Source organism: Manacus candei, unplaced genomic scaffold (assembly GCF_025592945.1).
Source record: "Manacus candei isolate 608988 ecotype Guabito, Panama unplaced genomic scaffold, ASM2559294v1 h1tg000020l, whole genome shotgun sequence".
Taxonomy (NCBI): Eukaryota; Metazoa; Chordata; class Aves; order Passeriformes; family Pipridae; genus Manacus; species Manacus candei.
Window position 1 is genome coordinate 2,253,033 of NW_026138068.1, and position 26,536 is coordinate 2,279,568.

At 54.5% G+C, this 26,536-nt stretch overlaps 1 protein-coding gene across 2 annotated transcripts; it reads right to left on the reverse strand.

Moving 5' to 3' along the window:
* Positions 1 to 25,464, reverse strand: WSCD2 (WSC domain containing 2). Of its 2 annotated transcripts, XM_051785488.1 has the most exons (10): positions 25,329 to 25,464; positions 14,765 to 15,697; positions 13,961 to 14,029; positions 10,474 to 10,588; positions 9,874 to 10,058; positions 8,823 to 8,944; positions 8,171 to 8,345; positions 7,128 to 7,292; positions 5,158 to 5,358; positions 1 to 3,394 (listed from the first exon to the last, which is right to left on the reverse strand). In XM_051785488.1, exons 2-10 carry the CDS (start codon positions 15,138 to 15,140, stop codon positions 3,042 to 3,044), a joined length of 1,761 nt encoding a protein of 586 aa, XP_051641448.1. In that variant the 5' UTR covers positions 15,141 to 15,697; positions 25,329 to 25,464; the 3' UTR covers positions 1 to 3,041. The 2 variants fall into 2 exon arrangements, with proteins under 2 accessions (XP_051641448.1, XP_051641447.1); XM_051785487.1 differs by lacking the exon at positions 13,961 to 14,029 and having other exon boundaries at positions 2 to 3,394.
* Between the last annotated feature and the right edge of the window lie 1,072 nt (positions 25,465 to 26,536).

A 26,536-nucleotide genomic window follows, 5' to 3' on the forward strand; every position in this document is an offset into this window, starting at 1 on the left:
GGGACTGGGGGCATTGCAGGTGATTCTGGTGCAGCCGCTGTTGCAGGGACCGCTGAGCACAAAACCCACACAGAACTGGGGGAAATGCAGGCGGTTTTGGTGCAGCCGCCGTTGCCACAGCAACCGCTGAGAAACCCATCCAGCCCAGGAGGGAGGATGCTGCAGCCTCCGCCAGCGCAGGACCGGGAGGGAGGGAAACACTCCCAGGGATGAGAGATTGATGGAAATAGATGATTTTCAGTGCAGGAATCCAGGGAGGGGGGTCAGGATCCCCCCAACCCCACGTGGGGCCGGGCGAGATGGCTGTGCCCACCCAGGGATTGCTCAGGGCTCGCTGGGGCTGAGTCAAGCAGAAAGATTCCCTGCTTTTCCAGTCCTCATGGAAAGGCTGAGTGTTGCCTACCCCGGGCTAATGGCATTACAGAGGCAGCCGAGCAGGGAGGCTATTAAATGTCAAGAGCTTTGCACAGGAAAATGATGCAGGAAGGATGGTTGGCTCCTCTTTCCAGGGGGAATGGAGATTTTATTAGTGCGTGCCAGTCCCACGTGGTAAAAATATAACCAGGCATTTAATAAATAAATAAAAATAAATGAGAGCATGAAGCTTCAGCTCTGTGCATGCAGGGACAGCAGCTCCTGGCAGGAGGGAGAAGCTGTTCCTGCGTCAGTGGGATGGAAGGGAAGGAGGGACCCCCCCCTAATCCAGAGGTGCATCCAGATGTGCAGCACACGCTGACAGGGACCTAATGACTTCCAAGTGCTCCATTTCAGCGCAAATTTAATTTAAAAAAAAGCAATTGCGGCGCAATAAAGGCAGGAGGGAAAAATAAAAGAGGGAAATTGAATCTGCTGGTGCTCAGGGAGCTCCATCAATCCTTTTGCCGTGGGTTGGGAAGGGGTTTGTGGGGGCGGTGGGGCAGATGTGGGGTCCCCCTCCCCACGCCCCTCCTTCTCCTGACAAGCTGCAGCCCAGGCTCTGAGCATGTTGGCTGCACGCAATGTCAGCTCTTAATTGTTTTATCTCCGAGATTAATTGGCTTTTGGGGGTTAATTATTTCCGAGGGGCGGAAGGGAACGCTGCCCCTTTGGCAGCCACGGCCTGTCAGAACAAATCACGCCTGACGTGTGTCTTCATCACTGCACACCCAGTGCTGCTATAAAAAAAGGGATTTCACCAACTCTTGATCAGAAATAAGGAATAAATTGCACCGAACCTGCTCTTGCTCCAGCGCTGAGGAAGGTTGGGAGGCACCAGGAATAAAGTCTGCAGTGAATCTCCCCATGGACCCCAACAAACCTGTGCTGAAGGACACTCTAAAGGTACTAAAGCTCCCAAGAAGGAGCCCCTTTGGTTGTGTTGTCAGTGGTTTAAATACAGAAATCACATTGTTGGGATTAAAGGTGGGAGAGAGGAGCTGTATCCTGTGGGACACCCTGGTCTGGGATGGGTGGGGGGTGCTCAGGTGGCCCCACAAACACACGGGGAGGCAGAATAGCAACAAAGTCTCTCCTTTAATAGCTGGATTGACCTGAGGATTTGTTCTGACCGAGGTAAACAGCCCCGGGGCTGCCGTGAGTGAAGGAGCGTGGGCTCAGCTCCATTCCCAAAAAACCTCCAGCCATTTGTCAAGGGAAGAGTTAAAACCAGGGCAGCTGCTCCCTCTGAACACATTCACCCACCTCCGTGCAAAAGAAACAGGGAGCAGGAGCCCCCCAGCCCGTGTTTGCTCCTCAAGCACATTAGAAAAATATATTTTTATTTAAATTCTCCTTTTTCTCCACGGAATTTTCTTCTCTCTTTAAATATAGATCGAGCGGTGTGTCTCGATTTGACCTGTGCCTGTGTTTCTATCAAGATCAAGAGTTAAAAGCCAATTGTTCAACATCTAATCTAGAAAAGGCTGCGTACAATATATGGCTTTTGCACCTACATCCAAAGGGAACTCACAAGTTGGGAATACTGGGGGAGCTTGTCTGGGGCAAAGCCAGGACAGGGACAGGCTGGGAGGGCAGCGTGGGATGAGGGGATGGCTGGGGATCACATGCAGCTCTGCACAAAGCCAGCCTGGAAACGGCACCTTCCTGTGCCCACGGGATCCTTTGGTTTGGGTTGGGGCTCAGGGGGGCTCAGCCCCCCCAAAGCTCAGCCCCAGAGTTTGCTCCCCACTGCAGCTCCTGGCCCCCAAAACTGCTGCTGGGGGGCTGTTCTGGCTCATGAGCTCCTGAAATGAGGCACAGATGAGCTCCTGGGTTGCAAAAGCTCTTCTGTCCAGGGCCAACGTCCCCCTCTTGAGCATCATCCCCATGGAGGGGGGAGATCCCACCTGTAGCCACCCAGGTGGGGGTCATGGACTCCTCCAGGGCTGGAGCAGAGATGTTGCCTGGTGCTAGGGCAGCACTGGGGAATGCAGCCTTGCTCCAGGGAGCCAAGGGAGCCAAGGGCTGGCTCATGGGGGCACAGCCACCTTGTATGGGGACATTACTCTCCCCAGCACAGCCTTCCTGATTCCCATCTGGAATGATGGGATCCGTGGGAGCAACACCCACGCAATACCACCCCTTGGCCTAAGGCTGATGGATTCCATCCAGGGACAAGCAGATGCCTCCCAGGGCTGGCCATGGAGTGAAGGGAGTTTGGGGATACCCACCCCTGGGAGCTCAGCTCCAGTGGCACCGGGTCCGTCAGGCATGGCCTGTGTCCCTGAGCCAGCCCAAGGAGACCACAAACAACCCAGGGCACTTCCAAGGACCACAGATAAAACCCATTGCACTTCCAAGGAGGGCTGTGGCAGCCGGAACAGGAGTGGGATGGAGCAGGAACCCTGTGGTGGTGAAGGCACCCGTGTCCCCTCGGCACTGCCGCCTTGCCGGGGTCTGTGATGGCCAAACAAGCTCAGCACTGGCTGGGGACCACTCGTCGCTCATGCAGGGAGTTGATCAACAGCTATAGCAGCAGATGGAGGATTAAAAGCAGAGCCACCCACTGGGTGGAATTAGGCAGAGGCCGGGAGCAGGGTCAGGTCCCCCCGCCATCATCACCATCATCTCGGGTAATAATCGTCCGGGACCCCCGACAGGTTCCGGAGCTTCAGAGCCGTGTCCACTGTTTTGATGTAGCCACTGATCATCTTCCTCATCTCGGGGGTGTAGGGGTCATACTCCAGCTTCCTCAAGCCGGATCGCTTGAAGTTGCCGTCCTTCTGGCCCTCGACGCAGAGCAGCCTGTCCTCGCAGGCAGTGATGCCCAGCAGCCCCACCATCCGCTGTAGCTGCACGAAGAGGTCCCGTTTCAGGTCCTCAAAGTGCACCACCAGCACCTTCTTGCCGTAGCGCAGCCAGTCGAGGGTGTGGGTCGCCCACCACGGCGCGTAGTTGGCCACGAACTCCGGCCACTCTGGAAAGAAGGAGCAGAGGACACAGTGGGTGGGTGGGTGTGCTCTGTGCCCTCCCACACCCCTGCTGAGATCTCTCAGTTATCCTGCTGGCTAATTGATCCTCCCACAGAAACCTGGTGGTAAAAGGGGTAAGGAAACATCAATAATGAGCCACAGCTCTCCTGATGGTGCCACACAGACCCATCCACAACACATAAAAACTCCGGACATCGGCCTCTTCCTCGTGTCCTTCCCACAAAACCAATGCCTGATTAATTGCTGAGCTGAGTTTAATTCCCTGAGGAATCATTAAACACAGGATCTGTTTCATTAAGCAGATCCAGGACAATTCACCTTGTGTAATCATATCACATAAAACTTTGCTTTGGAACCGCTCCAGGGATATCGTAAAATTAACGTCATAGAACCAAACGGGAGTTTGGCCTCTGCAGGGCTGGGAATGGGGGGGAAGGAAATCCCCTCTCCCTGCACCAGCACCTGGGGGTGAGGTTGGAGAGAGGTCATGGTGCTTTTTTTCCCAAATTTGCCCCCAAATTAGTTCTTGAAAGAAGGAAATTATTTGGATAGCTGGGCTGCAGGGAAGACTGCAGATGGGACCCTCCTCCTCCATGGCCAAGTCTAGCCAGGCTGAGCCCAGATGGGATCAGCAAAATGGGGCTCACCTACCAAACAATGGAAAATCTCCATCTTTCCCAGCAAGTTCTGACAATTAACCTAGTTATGCTGTACATCCTCCAGAAAGAATTTGGTGATGTATTTTGTTGCACATTCAAATGGAATGGTGCTGGGCAGAGGGAATGGTCCCCTCTGCCTGGCCTGCCCCTCCCCTTGGAGGCATGAGGCAGGGGACAGGCTGGGGAGGGAGTTGGGATTGGGATGAGTCAGGATGGTCCCTGTGGTGCTGGAGTGAAGGTCCCACATCCCCTCTCCAGCTCTATGTGCAGTTGGATAGGGATAAAATCTACCAAGAGGCTCCTGGCCCACCATGGTGGGGCAATGGCAGCCCAGGGACTTTCGCAGGGAGACAAGGATTGGGGGATATCACTCCCTCCTGGTTTTATGGGATGGGGAGAGCAGGGCTGGGCTGTCTCTGGCTCTGTGAGCACATGGAGATAACAAAATCCAGACACAAAACAGCCACAGCAGCAAAAGCTCCCCTTAAATAAACTCAGAATTAAGGGTAGCAGATGTTCAATCAAGCTAAATATTTTAACTCTTTCCAATGAAGTCAATCCCACAACAGCAATTTGTAAATTGCTGTAATTAACCAGCCTGCACAACATGCCTGTGCATGGGAAAGGTGGTGGCTCCAGAGCAGCCGGGCACACGGAAATCCCACCCGGATACCGCCTTGTCCATAGGGATGGGCTTGTGACAGCCACCACTCCCTCTGATGACACTGGGGACAGGAGATGCCCATCCCTGCTCTGGCCCCACCCAGGGCAGTGTGGTCCTGCTGTTCCATCCCATCGTGTCCTGTCCCATCCCACCCCATTCTAATCTGTTCCATCCCATTGAACCCATCCCACCCCATTTTAATCCATTCCATCCCACCCCATCCCACCCAGCGCGGGAGCCCTCGGCCATGCAAGACGATGCTGTGGGTCATGTCAGGAGATGGACATAGTGACCCCAAAGTGATGGCACAGCCCAGGATTCCCCAGTGGAGACCCAACTTGGGCTCTGCTGGGCTTTACCACCAACTTCCCAGCTCTGGTGGCCAGGCTGGAGCTCTCCCATCAGATCCCAGCCCCTGGTCTACCTTTGCCCTTCCAGTGGGCGTGAGCGGCGAAGCCGATGTGTCCCCCGTACTTGCGGTTGAACTCGGCCATCAGGGCCTTGTAGGGGTTCCTGATGAGCAGGATGGCAGAGTCGAAGGACTCGATCTCCTTCTGGCCACTCTCGTGGGTCTTGATGCAAATCGTCCTCCCGCTGCGCCAGTGGTCCCGCTCGCCCTTGAATCCTGCTGGGACAGAGCCCAGTGGGAATAATAAAAGGGAGCTGGGAGGGCTCAGCCTGGACAAAAGGAGGCTCAGGGGGGACCTTGTTGCTCTCCACAGCTCCCTGGGAGGAGGGTGGAGCCAGGTGGGACTCGATCTCTTCTCCCAGGTAACAAGCGATAGGACAAGAGGAAACAGCCCCAAGTTGTGCCAGGGGAGGTTCAGGTTGGATATTAGGAAAAATTCCTTCATGGAAAGGGATGTCCAGCCCTTCACAGGCTGCCCAGGGCAGTGATGGTGTCACCATCCCTGGAGGGATTTAAAAGCCACATGGATGTGGCACGTGGGGACATGGGTTAGTGCTGGGGGAATGGTTGGACTCGATGATCTCAAGTCCTCTCCAACCCAAATGATCCCAGGATTCTGTGAAAGGGAACGACTCAGAGATATCAGGTTGCAAAGTACAGTTGGATAAAAGCAGCTGGGGCGTGAAGGAGGATTTACATCCCTCTCCCAGATGGAAATCATTCATTTGCCCAACTTATGAGTCACATAAAATTCATGAGAGGGTGGGTACCAGCACGGGGGCCGCTCAGAGCTGCATCTCCCCGGCCATGCTCAGCTCTTGTGCTTGTTTTTGAGGGTCGAGAACGTATTTTATAGCTATAATCTCCCTGACCACAGCATTTAAACTCTCCCATTAAACTAAGAAGGGGGAAACCCCCCCTTTTTGTGGGGCTGTGGAGGAGCCCAGGGCTGTGGTGATGCCATGAGGGGTCCAGAGAGGGGACCACCACCCCCTGTGCCCTGCATGGAGCATCAGGGCTGAGTCCAGCATCCCTCCCAATCCTTGCAAAGCACAACCACCTGGAGCAGAGCCAAGGGGGAGATGAGCTGGAAGGAGCTGTATGACATCAATTATAGAAGTGTAATTTGCTCTGGGCCGTGCCGGGCGACGCAGGGCTGTGCTGGTTGACCTGCCAGTTGCCTGGATACCTCCCAGCCCCTCTGACACGGAATTAACACATAACCTACACTTGGGTGGGTGAGCAAAACCCAGCCAAGGCTTTTTCCCAGGGTTGCTCCGCTCCCTGAGATGTGGCTGCACCCTGGACCGGGTGCCAGGGGCTGGAACAGTCTGCGCTCCCTCAATCAGGGCTGAGTATTTCCATCTCTGGAAGGCTGGGTTTGGCAAATTCAAAGGAATTCCTGTGGTGTTGGGCAAGCAGGGGTTTAGGGGGTACCCCAACAGCTCTGTGAGTACCCCAGGCACAGATCCCAGCTTCACCACAGCCAAGGAGGAGCAGAGGATTTCCTCTCAAAGGTGCAGGGAGGGGAGGAGGAGCGGGAGAAATCTTCAAGGTCCACAAATAAAACTGTTGTAAAAGGCTATAAAATGGGGGAACTGGTGTTTTTCCTTCCCCTTGCAATGAAGTGGGTTATCACAACCCCAGAATCCCAAAATGGTTTGGGTTGGAAGGAACCTTACAGCTTTCATTCCGACCCCCTTGGAAAGGAACACCTTCCACTAGACCAGGTTGCTCCAAGCCCTGTCCAACCTGGCCTGGAACACTTCCAGGGATGGGGCAGCCACAGCTTCTCTGGGCAACCCTTGCCAGGGCCTCACCACCCTCACAATTTCCTCCTAATATCTGACCAGGACACCCTCAGTCCAACCACCCCATGGAGCAGCATCGCTCAGACCCTTCCTGCAGACCCATGGGATGTCACCAGGACCTTTCCCAGCTCAGATGGGACTGGTGCACTCCCAGCAATGACACCCCCCCCTCACCTTTGTTGTAGAGAGACCCATCAAAGTAGTAGCTGCCGGTGTAGAAGCCGGTGGCCAACTCGATCAGGTGCCGTGCCCAGGTGTTGCCAGCTCCAGGGAAGCTGGCCAGGGCCACCAGCTGCTTGGCTCGGCTGGGGAGAAACCTCCTGTCCATGCAACGGTTGTCTGCAGTGAGAATCAGTCGTGGCACATCAGGAATGTGTCATGGAAACATGGTTTTCCTATAGGGACGTCCCACTGCCTCCCGGGAGGATGGAGGAGCAGCAGTGAGGAGGTGGATGCTACAAGGAAAGGCCCTGCCCAAAGCACACAGGGACATCCCAAAAGGTCCTGAACACCTCAAGGAGTCCTAAATGCCCCAAAAAGTCCCAAGGAGAAGATAGTTCTCTGCCATTACCAGCTCCTTGCTGCCTGCATCCTTAGAGAAGAGCGAGTAACAGGGATGCGTGTGCCTAGCAACGTTCCTGCTTTTTATATGGATGAATGAACAAACATTTCCAGCATGGCCTCAAACACTGAAGGCGGGATCGTGACAAGACTGACCTGCTCTGAACCAAAACCACCTGAATTTGGGTCCTCACTTGCTCCCTTCAGCCCTTTCCTCTCCCAGTAAAAGTTTTCCCCTTTCCCTGTGCTTCCCTGTCTCCATGGTCCCAATGCCAGAGGACAGGAGCCCTCTCTGTGCAGCATCCTGGGGAATTTCTGCCTGCTTACAGTTTTCTTCCCCCCCATATTATTCCCTGGAGCTCATCCCCTCTGGATGGTGAACCCTCTGTGGGTTCACCAGCCAGTGCCAAGGAGGTGGGAAAAGCCCTGGCAAGGAGGGATCCTGCCAGAGGCAGATGGAAAACTGTTCTTCCCTGCAGCTGAGTCAGGCAGTAACTACAGTTGTTTGTTCAGGGGAGGACCGATTTCCCAGGAAATTCAAAGAAATGCTAATTTTTAATGGAAGATGCTGTGAGCTCACACTCGCTTTCCTCCGGCATTCCCAGGAAGGGAGTGGGAAAAGGGTGCTGGAGTGGTCCCTGCCTGTCCCAGCTCACCTTGCACCTGGGTCTGGTAGACCAGGAGGAAGTCGGCGGTGCCGCAGCTCTCAAACTCCTCCCCAGGGCACTTCTGGGCACAGAGCTGCTCGTCCTCGCGCTCGTGCAGCGGGAACAGCGTCGTGGGGAATCCGCAGTGGCACGAGGTCCCTGCCAGGGCCGACAGCGGGTATTCCTGCAGGGATGGGCACACGGAGGGCAGCCAGTGGCACTGCCCCTGTTCCCCGTGGCAGATCCTTCCTCTGCCTCTCATACCTGTCCTCGCTGACCTGGTCCCACTGTGCAGTGCGGGCTGGTTTGCAGCATCATTCCAGGCCATTCCAGCCTCCTTCCAGCCCATTCCAGCATCCTTCCAGCATCATTCCAGGCCACTCCAGCATCCTTCCAGGCCACTCCAGCATCATTCCACCACCCTTCCAGCATCATTCCAGCACATTCCATCATCCTTCAAGCATCATTCCAGCACCCTTCCAGCATCATTCCAGCATCCTTACAGCACCCTTACAGCCCGTTCCACTGTCCTTCAAGCCCATTCCAGAACCCTTCAACTGTCATTCCAGCACCCTTCAAGCATCATTTCAGCATCCTTCTAGCTCACTCCAGCCCTTTCCAGCACTCTTTCAACATCCTTCCAGCATCTTTGCCCCAGTACCTTCTCAGTGCAGAAGTCCACACACTTGTCCACAGACATGTTGAGCATGAGCTGGCTGGCGGGCAGGGCGATGGACACGTTGTCCGGCCGGCGGAAGCACCCTCGGAATATGGCACTGCCATCTGCGGGGGAAAGAGGCCACAGTGACCCTGGCACCACTGCCCCCCAAAAATGACACCACCACACCCCAAAAATGACATCACTGCACTCCAAAATGGCACCACTGCCACCCTGTGTGCCCCAGGCTCGAGAGCAGGAGCCCCTGCGTGACACAGCATCGGCTTTTCCCCGGCTCCCGGCCCCCTCCGGCGGTGCAGCCGCGTTGGCTGACGCGCTCGCCCGGCTGCTTACGGTGCAAAATCAGAGCAAAACCCCGGCAGCAAAGTCGGGTTTATTTTTGCTTCGCTATTTTTATCAACTCGGTGATCCCGGGCTGCAGGAGGGGTGGAAACAGCGAGGACTGCAGGACTGGGGCTGGGCTGGTCCCCTCCGGGATCCGTGCCCTGAGGGGTCCCATCCCACCACTCCCGGTACCTGGGCAACCTCAGCCCCACTGCGGATTCCTGGTGATGGGAACTCTAATTGCTCCACCCTCTTTCCCACTGTTTGGGAATGAGGAAAGACAAACAGCAAATGTGGGTAATTATAGAGCTGCCTAATTGGGAGCTAAACGAGCTACTCTGACAGGGAGCACCCTCGGCTCTGTCTAGAGCTCCCGCACATCCTTCATCCTGCAGCACACACTGAATGCACTGATGGTCAGGAAAGAGATCGTGTCCTGAAGTCCCCTAAATGCCCTGAATTTCCACTGGGGTCCTTGGGGTTCCCTGTTCCAACCTGCCCCATCCAGCAGCATTCCTCACAGGGGGATTCCTGTGGTTTGCAGGAGCAAACCTCCCCCCCACCAGACCTGAACCTCTCTCAAACCACTTCTACCGAGCCACGACCCGGCTTACACGGCACAGGGATGTCAGGATCACCCCCCCAGCACCGCGAGGGGTTCCCCCATTCCAGGGCTGAGCCAGGAGCTGTGTGGATGCCGCTGACTTACATCTCCTGGCGGATTCCTGGGCCAGCTCCAGGCGGTAGATGGAGAGGCGGTTGATCCCACCACAGGTGTTGCTCCGCTCCCCCTTGCACTCCATGTTACACTCGGACTCGCTGGCGTTCGACGCCTGGATCTTGTGCCCACAGTAGCACTCGGCGCCAAATTCCAGTCCTGCATAGAGGTACCCCCTGTGGAGAGGGAGATGGGGGGCTCAGACATTCCTGGGATACCCCCTGTGGAGAGGGGGACAGGGGACTCCCTGGGGATTTTGAAGGAGCATCTGTGCCACAGCCTGCTCATGGCCAGTGCCGGAAGCAGCGCTGCATCCCAAGGGTTCATTTTTGGGCTAGTGATTATTGTAGGGCCCTTCCAACTGAAAATATCCTATCCTATCCTATCCTATCCTGTTATTCAATCCTATCATATCTTATTCCAATCCATCCTATCCTATCTTATTATTGCATTGCATTCTGTGTGCCGGGAATGACAGAGATGGTGTACAAGGATTCATGGAGATATTGTGCAGGGATTGATGGACATGTTGTGTAGGGATTCATGGAGAAGGTGTGCAGGGATTCCTGGAGACACAGTGCCCTGCCCTACCGCTCGGCACAGTTGTCCTGGCAACGGAAGACTGTCATCTTCTTGTAGTCAAAGAAGGACATCCCACGCAGGGTCCGCTGGCGAGTGTTGTCCACGTAGCAGCCGATGTATCGCGCTGGGGGTGGAGAGAGGAGAGGGGGGTAAGAACCCACTGGGGCTGAGCCCACCCGTTCCCACCTCCTCTTGATTATTCCCTAAATAGGGATGTGCCGCATTGTACCCTCTTTGTTTGCTTTGGAAACATGTGCTCTGGGTACAACAAACAGGGAAAGGTGTCTAATGCCCAGGAACACCCTCAGGGATAGAAGGAATCCTGTGGCTCTGCACTGAGGGTTCTCCTCTTCGTCCTTTTCCTCCACATTAGCCTCCAAGCTGAGCAAAGCTGCTCCAAAAGATGAGCTACAGAGGAAAATAACCCATCCCCTTCACCCTGCCCTGCTGGGAGCACAGGGCTGGACAGACTGGAGAAATATCATTTAACACACATTTTCCTCAGCCAGCGGCTCATTTTCCCCAGCCCCAGCCTGGGAGCAGAGGATGTTTGTCCAGCACTGACACTTGGCAAAGTAAAGGCTGATGCCTGTGCTGAGAGTAAATGAAGATGCCAGGAGAGAGGGAATAGAGTTGAATGAAGTCACACTAAAATCATTTACTTGATAAATGTAGCCTTTCCCAATAACCTGAGCACAAAGAGCCATCTCCTGCGTGCCTGCGGCGACATTCCGTGCCGGCTGTAGGCTCTTGTTAGGGGTGAGATGGCCCACGAGCTGTCCCTGCTCAGCCTCCTCATTAGGTGCCCTCATTAGCACCCTCGTTAGTGCCCTGCTCCTGCTCCCACCCGAGTGTTTGCTGCGAGAAGATGCCTTAGATCAGTGCAGGGATGTGGAGCTGGACCAGGGATGCTCAGTGTCCTCACTGCCACTGCTGCTCCAGGAGAACGGGGTATGGGAGCTGTGGGACGAGCCATCAGTAATCAGCTAATGAGGTGTCCATTAACATGTTCTGGCAGAGGTTGTTCAGCCAGACACCCAGTGGGTGCTCCAGGGAGAGGGGAGGGCAGCACTTGGGACCAGTGGCTGGGTCTTACTGGCCCAGCAGTGATGGCAGAACTGGTGTGGAAGCCCAAACCAGTCCGGTTCACCTCACTCCCTGTTCCAGGTGTGCAACCTCAGTGAATATAACAGCAGTAATTCACTTTTTATTCCACTATCCCAGATTGCTCCAAGCCCCATCCAATCTGGCCTTGGACACTTCCAGGGATGGGGCAGCTACAGCTTCTCTGGACAACCTGTGCCAGGGCCTCACCACCCTCACAGGGAATTATTTGTTCCATATATCTAATCTGTGCCACTCCAATTTGAAACCACGCTGTGGGATAATACTTTTCACCTCCTCCCTGCATTCCACATCTGACCCAGCTCACCAAGCACACCCCATCCATGGCGTGCCCCACACAGGCCTCCCCATTCCCCACCAGTGCTGCAATAACCTTCCCAAGCCAGCCTGGGGGAAGGTGGAGGAGGAAGACAGAGAGAAATGTGTCTGATAACTTTAACCACCAAGGCCATAACTCATTGCTCCCAATTACTCCCAGCAGAACGTGGCGTTTCCTCAGGGCTGGGCAGGTTTTGGCTGGTCAGCGCATTCCAGCCCTGACAGATCCAGCAGGGGCAGGATTTCTCCAGTCACTTGCACCGAGCTGGTGACTGATGTGCATTACCTTCAATCCATTGCTCTTGACATATGTGTGCTGTTACTTATTGGGAAGCCAACTGGAATAATTAGGGACATAAGAGGGCAGAAGTGAAGGGGTTGATGCTGAGAGGCGGGCGGTGGGTTCAGCACAGCTTGCAAGGAGAGGGGGGGCTGCCCCAGCACGCGGCTCACATGGAATCAGGAAGAATTTTGGAGCACGTTGGAAACAAGGGTGTGAACAGACAGATCAACACAGCAATTGTCATTAAATTCTCCAAACATCCCACTCTTCCAGCAGCTAGGGATATAGGGATGGCTCTGGCTGCGTGCCTGGAGTGTCTGCTCCCCCTTTCCTCATGGCATTGCTTGGTTGTGTGTCATAGCTGGGAATGGCTGGAAATGTCCAGGAAAAGACAGGGATGGATGTGGCTGAGGGCTGGGGACAGTGCCTGCTTCCCCTGCCTCACTGCCTCGAAATTCTCCCGGGTTTGAGGCAGGAGATGCACATTCCCACAGGGATGCTCCTTCCCATGGGGAAGCAGATGAGCTGAAGCCATTCCCTGGCAGGTCTGACGCTGCCGGCAGAGGGAGGAGGAGGAAGAGGAGGAGGAGGAGGGAGAAGGGAGCCGCACATCACACTCAGGAAAGCAGAGCTGACTTTCGGAGCCGTATTCCCTCTGGAACAATCTCACGTGGCAGAGCCTCCACAGCCGCCTTGTTAAGCTGTCCCCTGCCTAATTACCAGCACCATTAAATCCGCCTGCTCCTGCCAGATATCCCGGTGCTTTGGAGAAGAGCAGGGGAGCGAAGGGGTGCTCAGCCCATCCCCTGAGGCTCCCCCAGCCCTGCTGGCACACCAGGCACAGCGGGCACGTGGGATTTCTCAAGTCGGAGAATTTCTCCACACCATCCTGCTCAGGAGCTGCCCAGATGCTCATGGAGTGATTAAAAAGGGGGAAATGATGTTTCTAGACCACATGGGAGCAGCTAAACCCATTGAAGCTCAGCCCTGCATCCCGTCACTGTCCCCTGTGGTCGGGCACAGGAGGTGGTGGTGCCAGACGGGGTTAATTGTGGAGGACACGGTGCATATGGCCTGGACTGGAGCCTGCTTGGGGTCCTTATGGTGTCTGACAGCTCAGGGACCATCTGCTTGGGATTCACTAAATGTCAATTTGCATTAAGAGCGACGTGACCACTGAAATGCCCCCGGAGACCCCTCAACACAGGGATACAAAAGGGGAACCATCTTCAGCTCGTTTTAGCAGGAGAAAGTCCTGTAAACACCTCAAGATATTTTTACTTTGGTTTCCAAGCCTGGATCATGCATGGTGGACTTTACCTGCTGTGGGGCTGGTGGCTGAGGAGGAGCACCTCATGCCCTAGGATCAGCCCAGGTTGGGGGGGACCAAGCCTGGACCCTTGTGAAACCACGGGGTTGGGGGTTCCTGCTTTCTTCCATCCACACCTCCTGCCCCATCAACAATCCAGAAAGCTGAATCTCCCAGCCTGGGATGCTCAGAGAATTGTAAGTGCCCAGCCCATGAGGCAACTCTGGAGCAAGCCTGGATTTGGGGTGTGGACTGGTGCAACCATTACAGGAATTAGAGGTCCCCATGGATATGCATTCCCACACCCTGGACCTTGGGAGAGGGGAATGAGCAGCCACAGGCAGAGGTGGTCCTTCCCCAGTGGGGCTGCAGAGCAGAGAGGGGACACAGGGGGTGTTTGGGTGACTGGCACTGGGTGCTCATGGGTGCCAGAGGGCTGGATAACCTCAGGGATGCCAAACCTGACAGGATGGCAGCTCCCAGCCACCTGAATTCCATGGGAGTGTGCAGCTCCAGCTGTGTACGGCTGCCTGCAGGATAAATAGATGGCATTTTAAAAATCGATGGGAATGACTACATTCGCTTATCCTTGGTCATTAATAATGGACCCACTTGACAACACCTCAGACACCACAGGCAGCAGCCAGGCAGGGATCTCCTGACGCCAGAGTCCAAATCCCAGCCCTGTTTGCACTTCCATGCCTGCATGGGAATCACAGCCAACCTCTGCCTTGACACCCCAACAGTGCAAACAGCCCATAAATCTGGGGTTTGTGTTCATTAGAGCCAACACAATGAAAATCATATTTGGCCTCTGGCACAGCCAAAGATGGGAGGAAGGTGGGGTGAAGCACCCCCTCAGCTGGCACCCCCAAAAAGCAAGGGGCAACTTGGAGCTTGGTAATGCACAAGGGGGAGAGAGTGAAGATGGAAAAATAAAAGTGGATTATTGGCACTTGGGAAGAGAGGGAAGGAGGAAGAAGATCCTTCTGGAAACATCCTCTGGACTGGTGGTCTCCAAAGTGAGGTGCTGCACCCCAGGGAGTCCCTTGGGATGTGGGGGGAAAACCTCAGCGCTCGAATAGCACATGCACATAGTTTATAAATAAATACACAATTCCTGGTGGTGCGTCCTCAGGAATGTGTTCCTGGCAGGCATACACAGCCAAACCAGCTCAGTGACCATTGCCCCGGCTCATGATGTTCCCTTAGGAAAGGCAAAAAGAAGGGACCACCCCCCCAACACGTGTGTCCCCAGCCCTTACCTCTGTCCTCCTCCTTCTCGCGGCCGCTCCTGCCCCTGAGTGCCCGGCTCCGGGTGCCGCCGTTGTCCCTGGCTTTTCCCCTCTCCGCCGGTTCCTTGGAGGTGCTTTTGAACCAGGGGCCGTGTCGCCGGACCCTCCCCGGGATCGTGGCCGCTGCCTTGAAGCCGCGGCTCAGCTGCATCACCCCCAGGTAGGGCAGCCCCGGCCCCTCGCCCCCCGCGGGGCTGCGGGGGCTCCCCGGGACCGTGGGCTCCCCGGAAAAGCCGGAGTGCAGGAAAACCAAGCTGCCGGCTGCCAGGTACAGAGCCAGCAGCGTGAAGAACCTCACGGGTTTCCGCCGAAAGTACCGCTGGAGTTTTAGTAATAGCTTGGCCATAGCGTCTTCATCCCTCCCCCGGCAGCCGGCGCCGCGGGGAAGCTGCTCTTCGGCCCCAGGGACGCTCCAAGGGGGGCTTCACCCCCTCAGGATTGGTGCTGGATCCTAGGGAGCAGATGGGTGCCCCGAAATCACGGTGAGGGCTGCAGGGTGAGGCCGTGCAAAGCTACTGCCCGAGTCTAAAAAGTCCTGGAGTGCTGGGAAAGGTGGATTTTGAGCCCCCTCGTCGTGCCCGGGGCTTTTCCAGCGCTGGCTGTCACCGGGTTATTCTCCTCCCGGCAAAGCCCCCCGGCTGTGCCTCGGAGACTGGGCCGATGGAGGGATCATGTTGAGGAAATCGAGGTTTGAAGGTGATTTGAAAGCCGATCGGTTGCCGCAGCTTCTCGCTCGCCGGAGGCACCGGCTCCGTCAGGCATCGCTCTAATGGGAACGGCACCGCTGCCCTTTCAGACAAAGAATGAAAAGTCCCTGGACGCGTCTGGAGCCTGGAATGCTGACTGGGACCCTTTGTCTAAGGGAGCCCCATTCAGCTCACTCCCAGGGCAAGAAATCTCCACCTGCAAGTCAAACAGAGAGAGGCACGCTCAGGAAAGTGTCCCAGGACACGGGGAGGATGGTGGTCCCTCCCCCTCTGCGGGGTGAGGAAGGACACCCAGGCTCTCCATTGCCTTCCAGCCCTGGAAAGGGGCATTTCCACCTCCCCCAAACAGGTAACTGGGTGCAGTGGGAGCGATGCTGGTGGGTACAGGGGTGTGGGGTTGAACTCAAACCACAGAGCCCACAGGTCTCTGCCTTGTTGTGCAGGAGAGGAGCTCCAGAACAGCTCTGGGACATGTGCAGAATTCCCAGTTTCACCCACAGGAGGATGAGCTCTGCACCCACACGCACACACATGCACATTTCACCCCTAGATCCAAACATCTCTTCACCAGCACTCCAAGTGAAATCCATGGATGGACAACAGGGTAGGAGGATGCTGCCAGTGGATTCTCCGGCACCTGGCATCCCAGGGCTGGGAGATCCCGTGGGAGCATGACATCCATGTGTGACTCTCCCTGTGCCTGTGTTTCAGCCCCTCATGCCCCCAGTGAGGCTTTGGCCATGACATCCTCTATCCTCCAGCCAGGACCATCTCCGTTCCCACCCTGCCAGCTGCGGTGGACCCCCCACTGCCCTGGGAACACCAGGGCTACCCAGGGCCATCCCTGGTGGCTCTTGGCACAGGAAGGACAGGCAAGCCCAGGGAAGGGACAATGTCCTCCAGCCCAGCCAGGCTGGACTTCCCTCATGGGAATCCTCATGGGATTTCTCCAGCTATGACATTCCTCTGTATTTTTCCCCCAGCTATGGAAAATTTGCTCCATTCCTTCCTGGGATAACACCACATGGGAAACGGCAGTGCCACCACATCCTGCTGACACATCAGTGTGCCAGGGATGGTCTCATGCCCAGGGTGTGCTGCCTGTCACAGTCTCATCTTATTTTAGGAAAGGAGACGGAAATAAATGGAAAGACAAAGTACCATTAGTTTAATGGCCTCCGTGTTCCTGCCATCTGTCTTCAGTTGATTAAATAAAAAATATTGGTGGAACATATGGCATGAATTATACATCAATATTTTAATCTGGGTTCCCACAGTGGTTATTCAAATACCTCTGGTTCTGCCTGGTGAACTCGGTGGAGCTCAGGGCCAGGCAGGGGCCGAGCAGTGGTGGGCACAAACCCACACCACCCACTCCCTTGGAGCCAAAACGGCCTGAGTAAAGGCTGAGGAAACTCAGAGTAGCAGCCCAGCAAGGAGATTGGCATTTGGGCTTTTCCATGTGTAGGCACCTCTGTGCGGGACACAGGAACAGGTGGTACCTTGACATGGGCAGGGAGGGTGGTCCAGCCCCACCACAGAGGGCAAACATCCCCAGCCCAGTGGTCCAGCGGACCTGAGGGTGCTTGGCCCTGGACAGGAATCTTACAGCTTCCCCTTCCATGCCAGAACAAACCCACCTGCTGGAGCTGAACATGAGGTGGTTTGGGGTGCAAACAGGATGTCTGGGGGGCTGTCCCCACTCCCCAGTGTTCCCACTGCCACCCACCCTCTTCCCCTCCCAGGCTGGAGCCTGCCAGGCTCAGCAAGGAAGAGCAGCATATAAAGAAGGAGCTTAAATGACTCCTTAAGCATCTGGAGCTCATCCTTCTCCATCATGAACCGTGGAGTCGCAGGTCAATTACTGCACATTTGCATATATTCCATTAATGCTCCTGCTGATTGTCTGTGGGAGATAACGGGCTTGGCTCCGACTCTTTGGCTGCCTCACAGGCAGTGAGGGTGGCAAATACAGCCAGCACCAGTGCTCCCAGTATCACCATCAACACTCCCGGTGTCAGCACCAGCACTCCCCAGATTGGCACCAGTGCTCCCAGTATCAGCATCAGTGTTTCCAGTATCGGCACTGATGCTCCCAGTATCAACAACAGTGGTCCCAGTATTGGCACCAGCAGTCCCAGTATCATCATCAACGCTCCCAATATTGGCACTAACACTCCCAGTGTCAGCAACAGTGCTCCCAGTATCAGTGTTAATGCTCCCAGGGTCATCATCAATGCTCCCAGTATCAGCACCAATGCTCTCAATATCAGCACCAATGCTCCCAGTACTGGCATCAATCCCAGAAGGGGCTGGGCATATTGGGAGCTGATGGATGTGGATGCTGGAAGCACCCCACAACACCACTCCCTGCCTCCCACCTGCGCTCCCTGCATTGTAGGGATGGATCCATCCCTGAGTGCAGCAGCTTTGGGGTGAAGGACCAGCCACTCTGGGTCCCCATCACCACTGTCACCTGTCGCAGGGAGTGTCCCCAGGGGTTCCATCCTGTCCCTCACTGCCTGCATCCCACTCAGGTTGTGTTTGGGAGCAGCGCTGGTGCCAGCCCAGCCCGTGGCATGGCTGGGGGACAGTGGTGACACACTTTGGCATCCAAACTAATGAAGCAAACGGGGACATTCCTGAGCCAGCGCAGCGCAATGTCCTCAGCATGGCCTTCCGTCGGCTGCTGCAAAGGCTGTCTGGAAAACTGCTGGGACAGCCAGGCCAGGGAGGGATTTATTCCCAAGCCCTCGCTTGGTTGCGACCCTCTGTCCCTGTCACGGGGTTCTGATTGGATCCCATGGGATCGATCCAGCCCCGGGGAGCTGTGTGGTTGGAAAAATCTCCCAGCTGGCAGTGCCAGGATTGGGGTGTCCCTCCCAGCTGCCCCAGACCCCCTTGGCACCCAGAACCAAAGCACAGCAGAGCTGAGGGTGAACATTTCCCTGGACAGTGGGTCCAGCCAGGATGAGAGGCTGCTTCCTCACTGACCCCCATCACCACACTCCTGCCAAGAGCTGGAACCCTCATCCCAGCAGTGGGATAAACAGCTGAGCATTGCTCCACACCCAAATCTTCTTCCCAGCAGTGGGATGCCCAGTTCAGCGTCACTCCACACCCAAATCCTCATCCCAGCAGTGAGATACCAAACTGAGCATCGCTCCACGCCCAACCCACCTCCCTCTGCGGTGTCAGCAGTCCTGAGGCCAAGGAGACAAGGAAATCCTCATGAATTTTCCAGGTTTATCCATCCCTCCCATGCACAGGGAGGTGGGTGCAGGTCCAGGGGGGCTCTGATGAGTGAGGGAGCGTCTCTGCCACTGCGAGTGACTGGGATGAGTGAGGCACCAATAAATTATACATTTAGGTCTTGTCTTCAAATTGCTCTGCAATTACTGGGCACCAAGGTTCAGTTGTCTTCAAGCACCACCTCACATCTGACCACGGCCAAACTCGCCGCCGGCTCACGTGGTTCCCCCAGGGCAGGAGAACAATCAGCCCATTAAAAACAGCAAATTAACCAACACAAGAATTCCATTAGAAGGAGAAGGCGATGGAACTATCCAATTTCATCACATCATTAGCATTTCTTATCAGAGGGACAAGGAAAGAATAGGGCTTTAAAACACAGGGGGATGGGATGGAGTCTGATGACAACAATGGGGGCCCCTGTCCCACGGGAAGGCTGTGACGCAGGTACCAACCTCAGTCCCACACCTCAGGGAGTGGAGGGAGAAGGGTCCTGCACTCAGCTGAGCATCTTTGAGTGCACAGTACAGTATCTCCCCAAAATTCTTCAGCTGAGACCTGGAAATGGGATGATGTGAAGACCCAGAGCATGGGGTGCAAGGACCAGTTCATGGGATACAGGACCCAGTCCACAGGGTTTGCCTTGACCTGCTGTCACCCAAAAGCCACCCACTTTGGTGCAGGGACCACCAGAAAGCCCCCCGTCCCTCCATCTCCACCCTCGGTTCCACAACACAGAGCAGCTCCTGTGGCCTCACACCCTCGTGCCTCCCTGGTGTGACGGCACCAACCAGTAACACCAGTATGAAACCCCAGGGACACTGGGCACCTTGTGCTGGCATCCCTGAAGCCTTTCAGCCTCCCTCCCTAGGACTGTCCTGCAGTGGGAGCTTGGAATTGCTGCTGGGCAGAAACTGGGCAGCTCGAGCTCCCAGACGAAGCTGCCGCCGTCTACTCCAACCCCATGGAAATGGATTTTCACCCTTTCTCACTCTCTAAAGCAGAAGCAGCAAATGAGATGCATCAGGCAGAATTTAAGTACTCTTTAAATTTAAATATGTTATGGCTGGGAATGAAGCCATTGGACGTGGAGGTTTCCACTGCAGCAGGGAACACCTGGACCATCCGAGGCATCTCCCTTGGAGCCTCCAGCACTCTGATGCCTCTCCCAGAGCCAGCAGAGCACACTGAGCTTTTCAATCAAAGCAAAGGTTATTTATTCAGCTCCTCTCTGCCTTAATTTTGCTGAGAAATGGGTTTGTGCATCCCCTCTGCCGGGCAAAGGCTTAAGAACAGTTGACTCAGCAGCTTTCAGATGTCACGGCTCATCCTAAGGAGCTGCGCCGGGATCAGATCCTGTTCCTCGGCAGTGAGACATCCCCAGGCATGTGCTTCCCTGTGGAGCTTCTAAATCCCTTCCATAGGCCAAACCACCAAGGAAAACCCTCTTATTTGGGACGTATTGGCCTGATTTGTAAATCCAGGGCAGGACTTGCCTATCTGTTAATGGATTTTTGTGCAGGATTTCCAAGCATGTTGGGGGGTTTGTAAATCTTCCTCCTTGCTGGGAATCCATGGAAGGGTTTGGACTGGAATTAGGTGGCTGATTTTCATTTATAGGCAAAACCTGATTTTTAAATATTCTGCAGAAGATTTATTGAAGGTCTCAGCACTTGCCCAGGGCCAGGGAAAGCCATGGTCACAAGTCCAGATGGGAATGAGGCTCCAGCTCTGGAGAGATCACAGATCATTCATCCAGAGGGACAGGGCTGCCCCAGACTAATTGATTAATGGCTGCAAAAGGCCTGGAGCTCCTCAGAAACGAGGTCGTGCTGATTGCACAACCTTCAATTCGTGTTGCCTCTGCTCTCCAGGGGATGGAACCCACAGGGCACCAGCCCCGTTTCTGCAAGGGCTGAGTTATAAATAAATCCAGGAACACGGGGCTGGATCCTGCCCTGGGTTATTCCAGCGCACCGAGGTGACTGGACAGTGCTGCACAAGCCCAGGGCCTGCAGCACATCCCAGAGGGGCAATTTTGTTTAATCAAGCTGATTTAAGCAATTTCATCTTTAAATATGGCATTGAGCTGGCATTGCAAATTCCCACAGGTATCCCAGACCCCAGCCCAAGGGATGCTGAGCCCTACAGAAAGGATGCTGATTCCTGCCAAAGGGATGCTCATCCCAGACCCCACAGCCATTAGATGACATGGGGTAGGGGATTTACTCAGGGGCAGGTGAGTGGCTCCCAAAAGAAATCAAATCCAGGGTGTTTCCAGCCCCTGGAAGCACAGAAATGCTGTCACCTTCAGGCCACTGATTCCCAGGTAAACCCACCTCCACGACTCTGCTGCTTTCTCTGTGTATGTTGCTCCAAAATGGTCCAAGCAGAGCCAAAAAGGGTGTTTTTTGCTTCACACTCTGTTCCTCCACCTGCAATTCTATCCAAACACGTTCCAGCCTCTTGGAGGCTGAATTCCCCTCACATGTGTGAAAGCAGCTCATAAAGAAAACTAGTTTAAGCCATGAATCATTTAAAAAGCCAAAGGCAGGGAAGGAAATAGCCAAGTATTGCACAGATTTGGTCAGGGAGAGGATATAGGGAGTCATGGAATGATGTAAATTAGCCAGCACAGCAGAGATCCACAGCCCTGGTACCCAGGATCCCCATCCCAGCTGCTGAAAGGCACCCAAATTCACAACATCATTTTTGCTTTAATTAATTCATCTGCAACAACTCCAATTGTGTCCGTTATCTGATTCTCTCCATCAGCATTATCCCATCTGCTGGGTTTCTTTTGGAAGGATGTTTGTGGAAGGAGCAGGGAGCTCCTTTGTTTAGTACCAGGGCTGATTGAATTTGGGTGCTGGGAGCAGGATTCCACACTGTTGTCAGCAATAAAAATGAATAATCAGCCCAACCTTCGCCTGCTGCATCCCTGCTGACCCCCAGCATCCCTCCCTGAGCAGCCCTGCTGCCAGCATCAACCCCATTCTCATGTGCAAGGCTGAAAAACCTCCATTTCCCTACGATTTCCCTGTTTTTCCTTTCAAGGCCAGAACAGGAAATCTGCTTGAATGGGGGTGACATACAGTGGTATTTGGGACAGGTCACCCCGGAGCTGGGGGTCTCAGGGACGTAAAGCCTGACTCCCTAGTCTCCCTCTCCCCCTTCTTCTCACCTTTGCATGTCCCTTTGGACATTTAAACCCTGTGAAAAAGGTGATTTAATTCACTCAGACGATTCTGAGTGTCTGTGAAAGGGCTTAACCTAATGAGTTTTAATGTGTCTTATGTTCTGGGTATTTTATGCCCAGGCTGCAAAATCCAGTTACGGTTTTCAGTCAGACTTAGTGAGCCGAGCCCTGCATGGGAGGGGGTGTGCTCACATGGGGAGAGGAGGAGGAGGATGGGAGGAAGGCCGGGGCTGTCCCTCAGGGAGACACAGCTGGATCCCAGCCAGCTGCTGGCTCAGCAAAACTCCCCCCAGACTAAGTGCTGCCTCAGTCCCGCGGGAGGAGGTTTAGGATCTAAGGGCTGGCCTCTTCCAGAGGTGGTGCCAGGACTGGCAGCCATCCCTGGAGGATGCTCATCATTCCCAAATTCTCTGGTCACCCCATTATTGGCACTCACGGACACCTGCACCATCCCTGTGACAGTGGCAGAGCAGCCCTGAGCCGCAGCCGCCGGCACATCCAGAGCCTGACAGCTCCTTGTTCCAGGGAAAGCCACGATGCTGCTGTTTTTCTCCTTGTGCTTAATGATGAGGAACAAACCCCGTAGCCAAACCAGAGCAGCCGAGTGGTTTTATCCCCAGGTTTTGAGCACTGGAGCCACTCCTGGCTCTGGGATTCGGAAAGGTGATGAGATGCATCAAAAGGATATTTCCCAAAGGGAAAATCCAGGTGCACCCCACCAGCAGCACCTACAAGACCACCCCTTGTGGTATTTATAGCAGCACAAATCCCACAGAGACCATGATGGGATCCATGGGGACATCACTGGGGAGCTGGGAAGTGTGATCCCCCCATGGGGCTCAGCTCCACCAAAACATCTTCCACGGGCGCTGCGGGAGAACCCACCACATTCAGTCCATGATGAACCCTCCAAGGACCCCCTGGGTGGGGCAGAACCAAACCAAATCTGCCTGCAAAGCCCACACTCAGGTCTCCTCTATGGAGATTTCCCTCAGCCCTCATTAATCCAGGATTAGAGGCAGCTCTGGGGCAATTAACAAACGAGCTTTTCAGGCAGCAGACAATGCCTTCGCAGCCCATTAATAGAGTGAGAAGGATGATTTCTTGCAGCCCTTGCTTTAAAACCTCCTTTCCCAGGAGGGCTGATTCCTTTCTTTTCCTGCATCCTGCTGCATGGAAGAGATGGAAGGCCCAGTTTGGGGAGAGATCTGCCATTCCCATGAGTACTGCAGGCTCACCCCTGGCTGAGCAGCACAGAGCAGGTTCTCCTGCCCCACACTCCTTCCCTACTCCCAGGCTGAGCTCCTGGCTCCAGAGGGGGCCAACACACTGTGACAGAGGTACCAAAGCACAGAGATTCCTATCCCAGAGCAGAACCAGCTCCCTGAACAGCTCAGGGAGACTGAGGATTTGGCAGTCCCAAGAGAGATGGAGGTTAGGAGAAGCAAAGATTTTCCTGGGATCTGGACCGAGCTGGGAGAGATGCTGAATGCCCATGGAGGCTGTACCTTGCAGAAGGGGATCCTGCCTCAACCATGGGAAGTGTGACTCTGGATGGGAGCCTGGAGGTGCAGAGGGGTGGCCCTGGGGACACAGTGGCAACAGAGATTTGGCTCCAGTGAAGTTGGAGTGAACAGGGAAAGGAAATCATGGAGAAGGAAACCTCAGAGGACAGTGCTGGGGAGGGAGCATTCCAGGCTGGCTGGAGCCCGTGGGGTGGAGGCCACGGAGAGAGCAAGGGCTGGTGGCACCCAGTCTGCTGCCAGGGTTGGGGAAAAGATCCTCCAGGAAGGACAAACCTTTTATTTCTGGGAGAGGAAAATCACCCACATGCCCCAGCTGGGCTGTGAGGGGACGAGGGCTCCAAGGGAACTTTCCTGTCCCCTGAGCATCAGGGAGCCTAAAACACAGGGAGACCTGGGAACTGCTGAGCTGGACACAGGCACCTGCAGCCCTGATGGTGCAGCTGGACCTGACTCCTTGGGCTCCAGAGTCTGGGAAAGGCATCCAAAAATTCTCCCTGGGCACCCCAGGCCCGTGCATGAGCAGCATAACTAATAGTATCTAGAATATTGTAATATAATGTATATAAAACTTATAGTGACTAATATATAGAATACAATACTATATGTAAAGCCATAATACCTGCTAATAATATAGAGAATATAATATAATGTATATAAAACCCAAAATAACTGCTTATAATAATATATAGAATAGAACAATATATAAAAAAGCAATACCTGCAAATAATATATAGATTATAATATAATGTTTATAAAAACCACAATAACTGCTAATAATATATACAATATAACATATATTAAAAAATCTAATAACTACTAACGAACCCCATCTCAGAGGAGCCCCTCGTGCTCAACTGTGTTGGACATTCCAAGGGCCAACTCATCCAGGAGAGAGCTTTCCCAAGCCCAGGGAAGGGACAGCTCCTTATAAAGGATAACTGGACACAAATCCCCCCAGAGGAGAAGGTTACAACACTCACAGGATGAGAAGGTGCAGGTGGGCCAGGACCAGGCTGTGGGGGTCACCCCGGGGCTGGGAGCTCCCCCCCTGCCAGGCTGTGATTCCCAGCTCTGGATTGCCAGGAAAGTTTATTTAATCCTGCCTTCACAGAGGAAAGGGTTTATAAGGCTCAGCTCAAGGTTACCTTCATGCCACTCTGCAACAGCCTCTGCTCTCCCTGCACATATGGTTTGCTTAACTTTATATTAAAATATTCCCTTAAGTTGCCAGCTTGGATATGGAAAGAAGAAAATGAATAGAGAAGGGGTTTTTGAACAGATTTTATTTGCTCTCCATTTCCCTTGCAGAGATATTCCTGCACAAAGTCTCGGGAGGAGGAGGAAGAGGGGAGCTCTCTCCCGCCTCTCTCCCTCTCCAAAGCAAAACCCTCCCGAAACCAGCAGAAAACAGTGAAAAAATCCCTGCCGGGATGAGGCGGGAATCATCAGCTCCCGCACATCAGCAGGGGTCTCGGTCCCCCCTCCCCACCTCAACTTCCCACACACGCAGCCGCGATTTCCCTTTCCCACGCACATTCCCGCCGGGCCGGGGTCCCACTGCCCCGGGCTGGGGGCTCCTCCTGTCCCCCCCTCCTCGCCCCTTCCCCCCAGTCCCGCCGCTTCGTGTTGCGCTTTTCTCCCTTCTTTTTTTTTTATTTCCTTTTTTTTTAATCTTTTTTTTATTTCCCGGGGTGGGGGTGCTTTTTGGTTCGTCCTCTCTTTTTCTGGTTGTTATTTTGGGGGTTTTTTCCCCCCGCAATTCCCGCGGTTTTACCGCAGTGCCCCCTCCCCGCACCCCAACCCCGAGCGCGGAGCCCCCTTTATCCCCCCCCTCCACACCTCCTCCTTACCCTCCGCGGGCCCAGCCCGGCCCGGCCGCCGCCGCTCCATCCGTCCCTCCATCCGTCCATCGCTCCATCCATCCCTCCGTCCCTCCATCCGCGGCCGCCCCCGGGAGCGGCGGGGCCGGGGGGGCTCCGGGCGCGCACTGCGGGCCGGCCCCGCGGTCGGGGGGGCTGCGGTGCCGCTCGGGGGGGCTCCGGGGGTGCCGGTGCCGGCCGGGGGGAGCCCGGCCCGGCGGCTGCCGCTCGGCTCTGCCCGCAGCCGCTGCCGGGCGCCGGTACTTAACGTCTCCATCCAGCGGCTCCGCTCCCTCCGCCGCCCGCCTGCCTGCCTGCCTTTTAACCCCTTCCCTCCCGCCCCCGCGCCACCTCGTTTGCAATTTTTTTAAAATTTATTTATATTTTTTCCTCTTTTTTTAGGGAGGCAGGATGTGCCGGGAAGCGGCTCCCGGGCAGGGATGCTGAGGATGCGGGCGGTGGGTGACGCTGGACCCCCACGAGGACCCGGCTCCATCCCCAGCGTTGTCCCAGTCCCGGCACTCGGGATCGGCCGGAGAGTTATTGAGCGGGGCCAACAAGGAGAAAAAAGACATTCAACAAATAAATGAATAAATAAATAAATAAATAAATATTAATGTAAATATTAATATAACTATATATATAGAAATACAGAAATATAGAGATATGGAAATATATAGATAGAAATACAGAAATATAGAAATGTAGAGATGTCTGGATGAAATGTGTATAAATAATATTAATAAGCATTATAAATAAATGTATTAGAGCTAGATAAAAAATATATATAATGGGATATATATGTGTAAGTATGCATATATGTTGGGTTTGGGGTTTTTTTGTGTGTGTCAGATCAATGGAAAATTAATTTGTAAATGGCCAGGCTCTGGGAATAAGAAAAATTACAACTCTAAAGATATTATGGTGAGAGGGGATTTTTCCCTTACCCCTTTTATTGGCAGCTTTAAGCACTGGGGAGGATTTTTAGGGGTGCTGGGGGAGCTGGGAGCCCCATCCCCTGCCCAGTGCTGGGGATTCCTCTCCCTCAGCATTCCAGGCTGTGGCACACACCGAGTCCCTTTAGGTCAGGAGATAATTAAAAAAGGATCCAGAGGAAAACCTTGTGCTGAACATGATTAAGGCAGCACCTTCCATGGCCATGGACTCTTCTCCCACATTCAGCTTTGCTGCAAACAGGG

Bases quoted from the DNA above. Each gene is read 5' to 3' on its own strand.
- WSCD2 (XM_051785488.1), bottom strand. From the start codon at position 15,140: ATGGCCAAGCTATTACTAAAACTCCAGCGGTACTTTCGGCGGAAACCC. The intron at 8,945-9,873 runs GTAAGTCAGCGG...TTTCCCCCGCAG, and splicing joins CCAGGAATCCGCCAGGAGAT to ATGGCAGTGCCATATTCCGA. The intron at 7,293-8,170 runs GTGAGCTGGGAC...TTCTCACTGCAG, and splicing joins CTACCAGACCCAGGTGCAAG to ACAACCGTTGCATGGACAGG.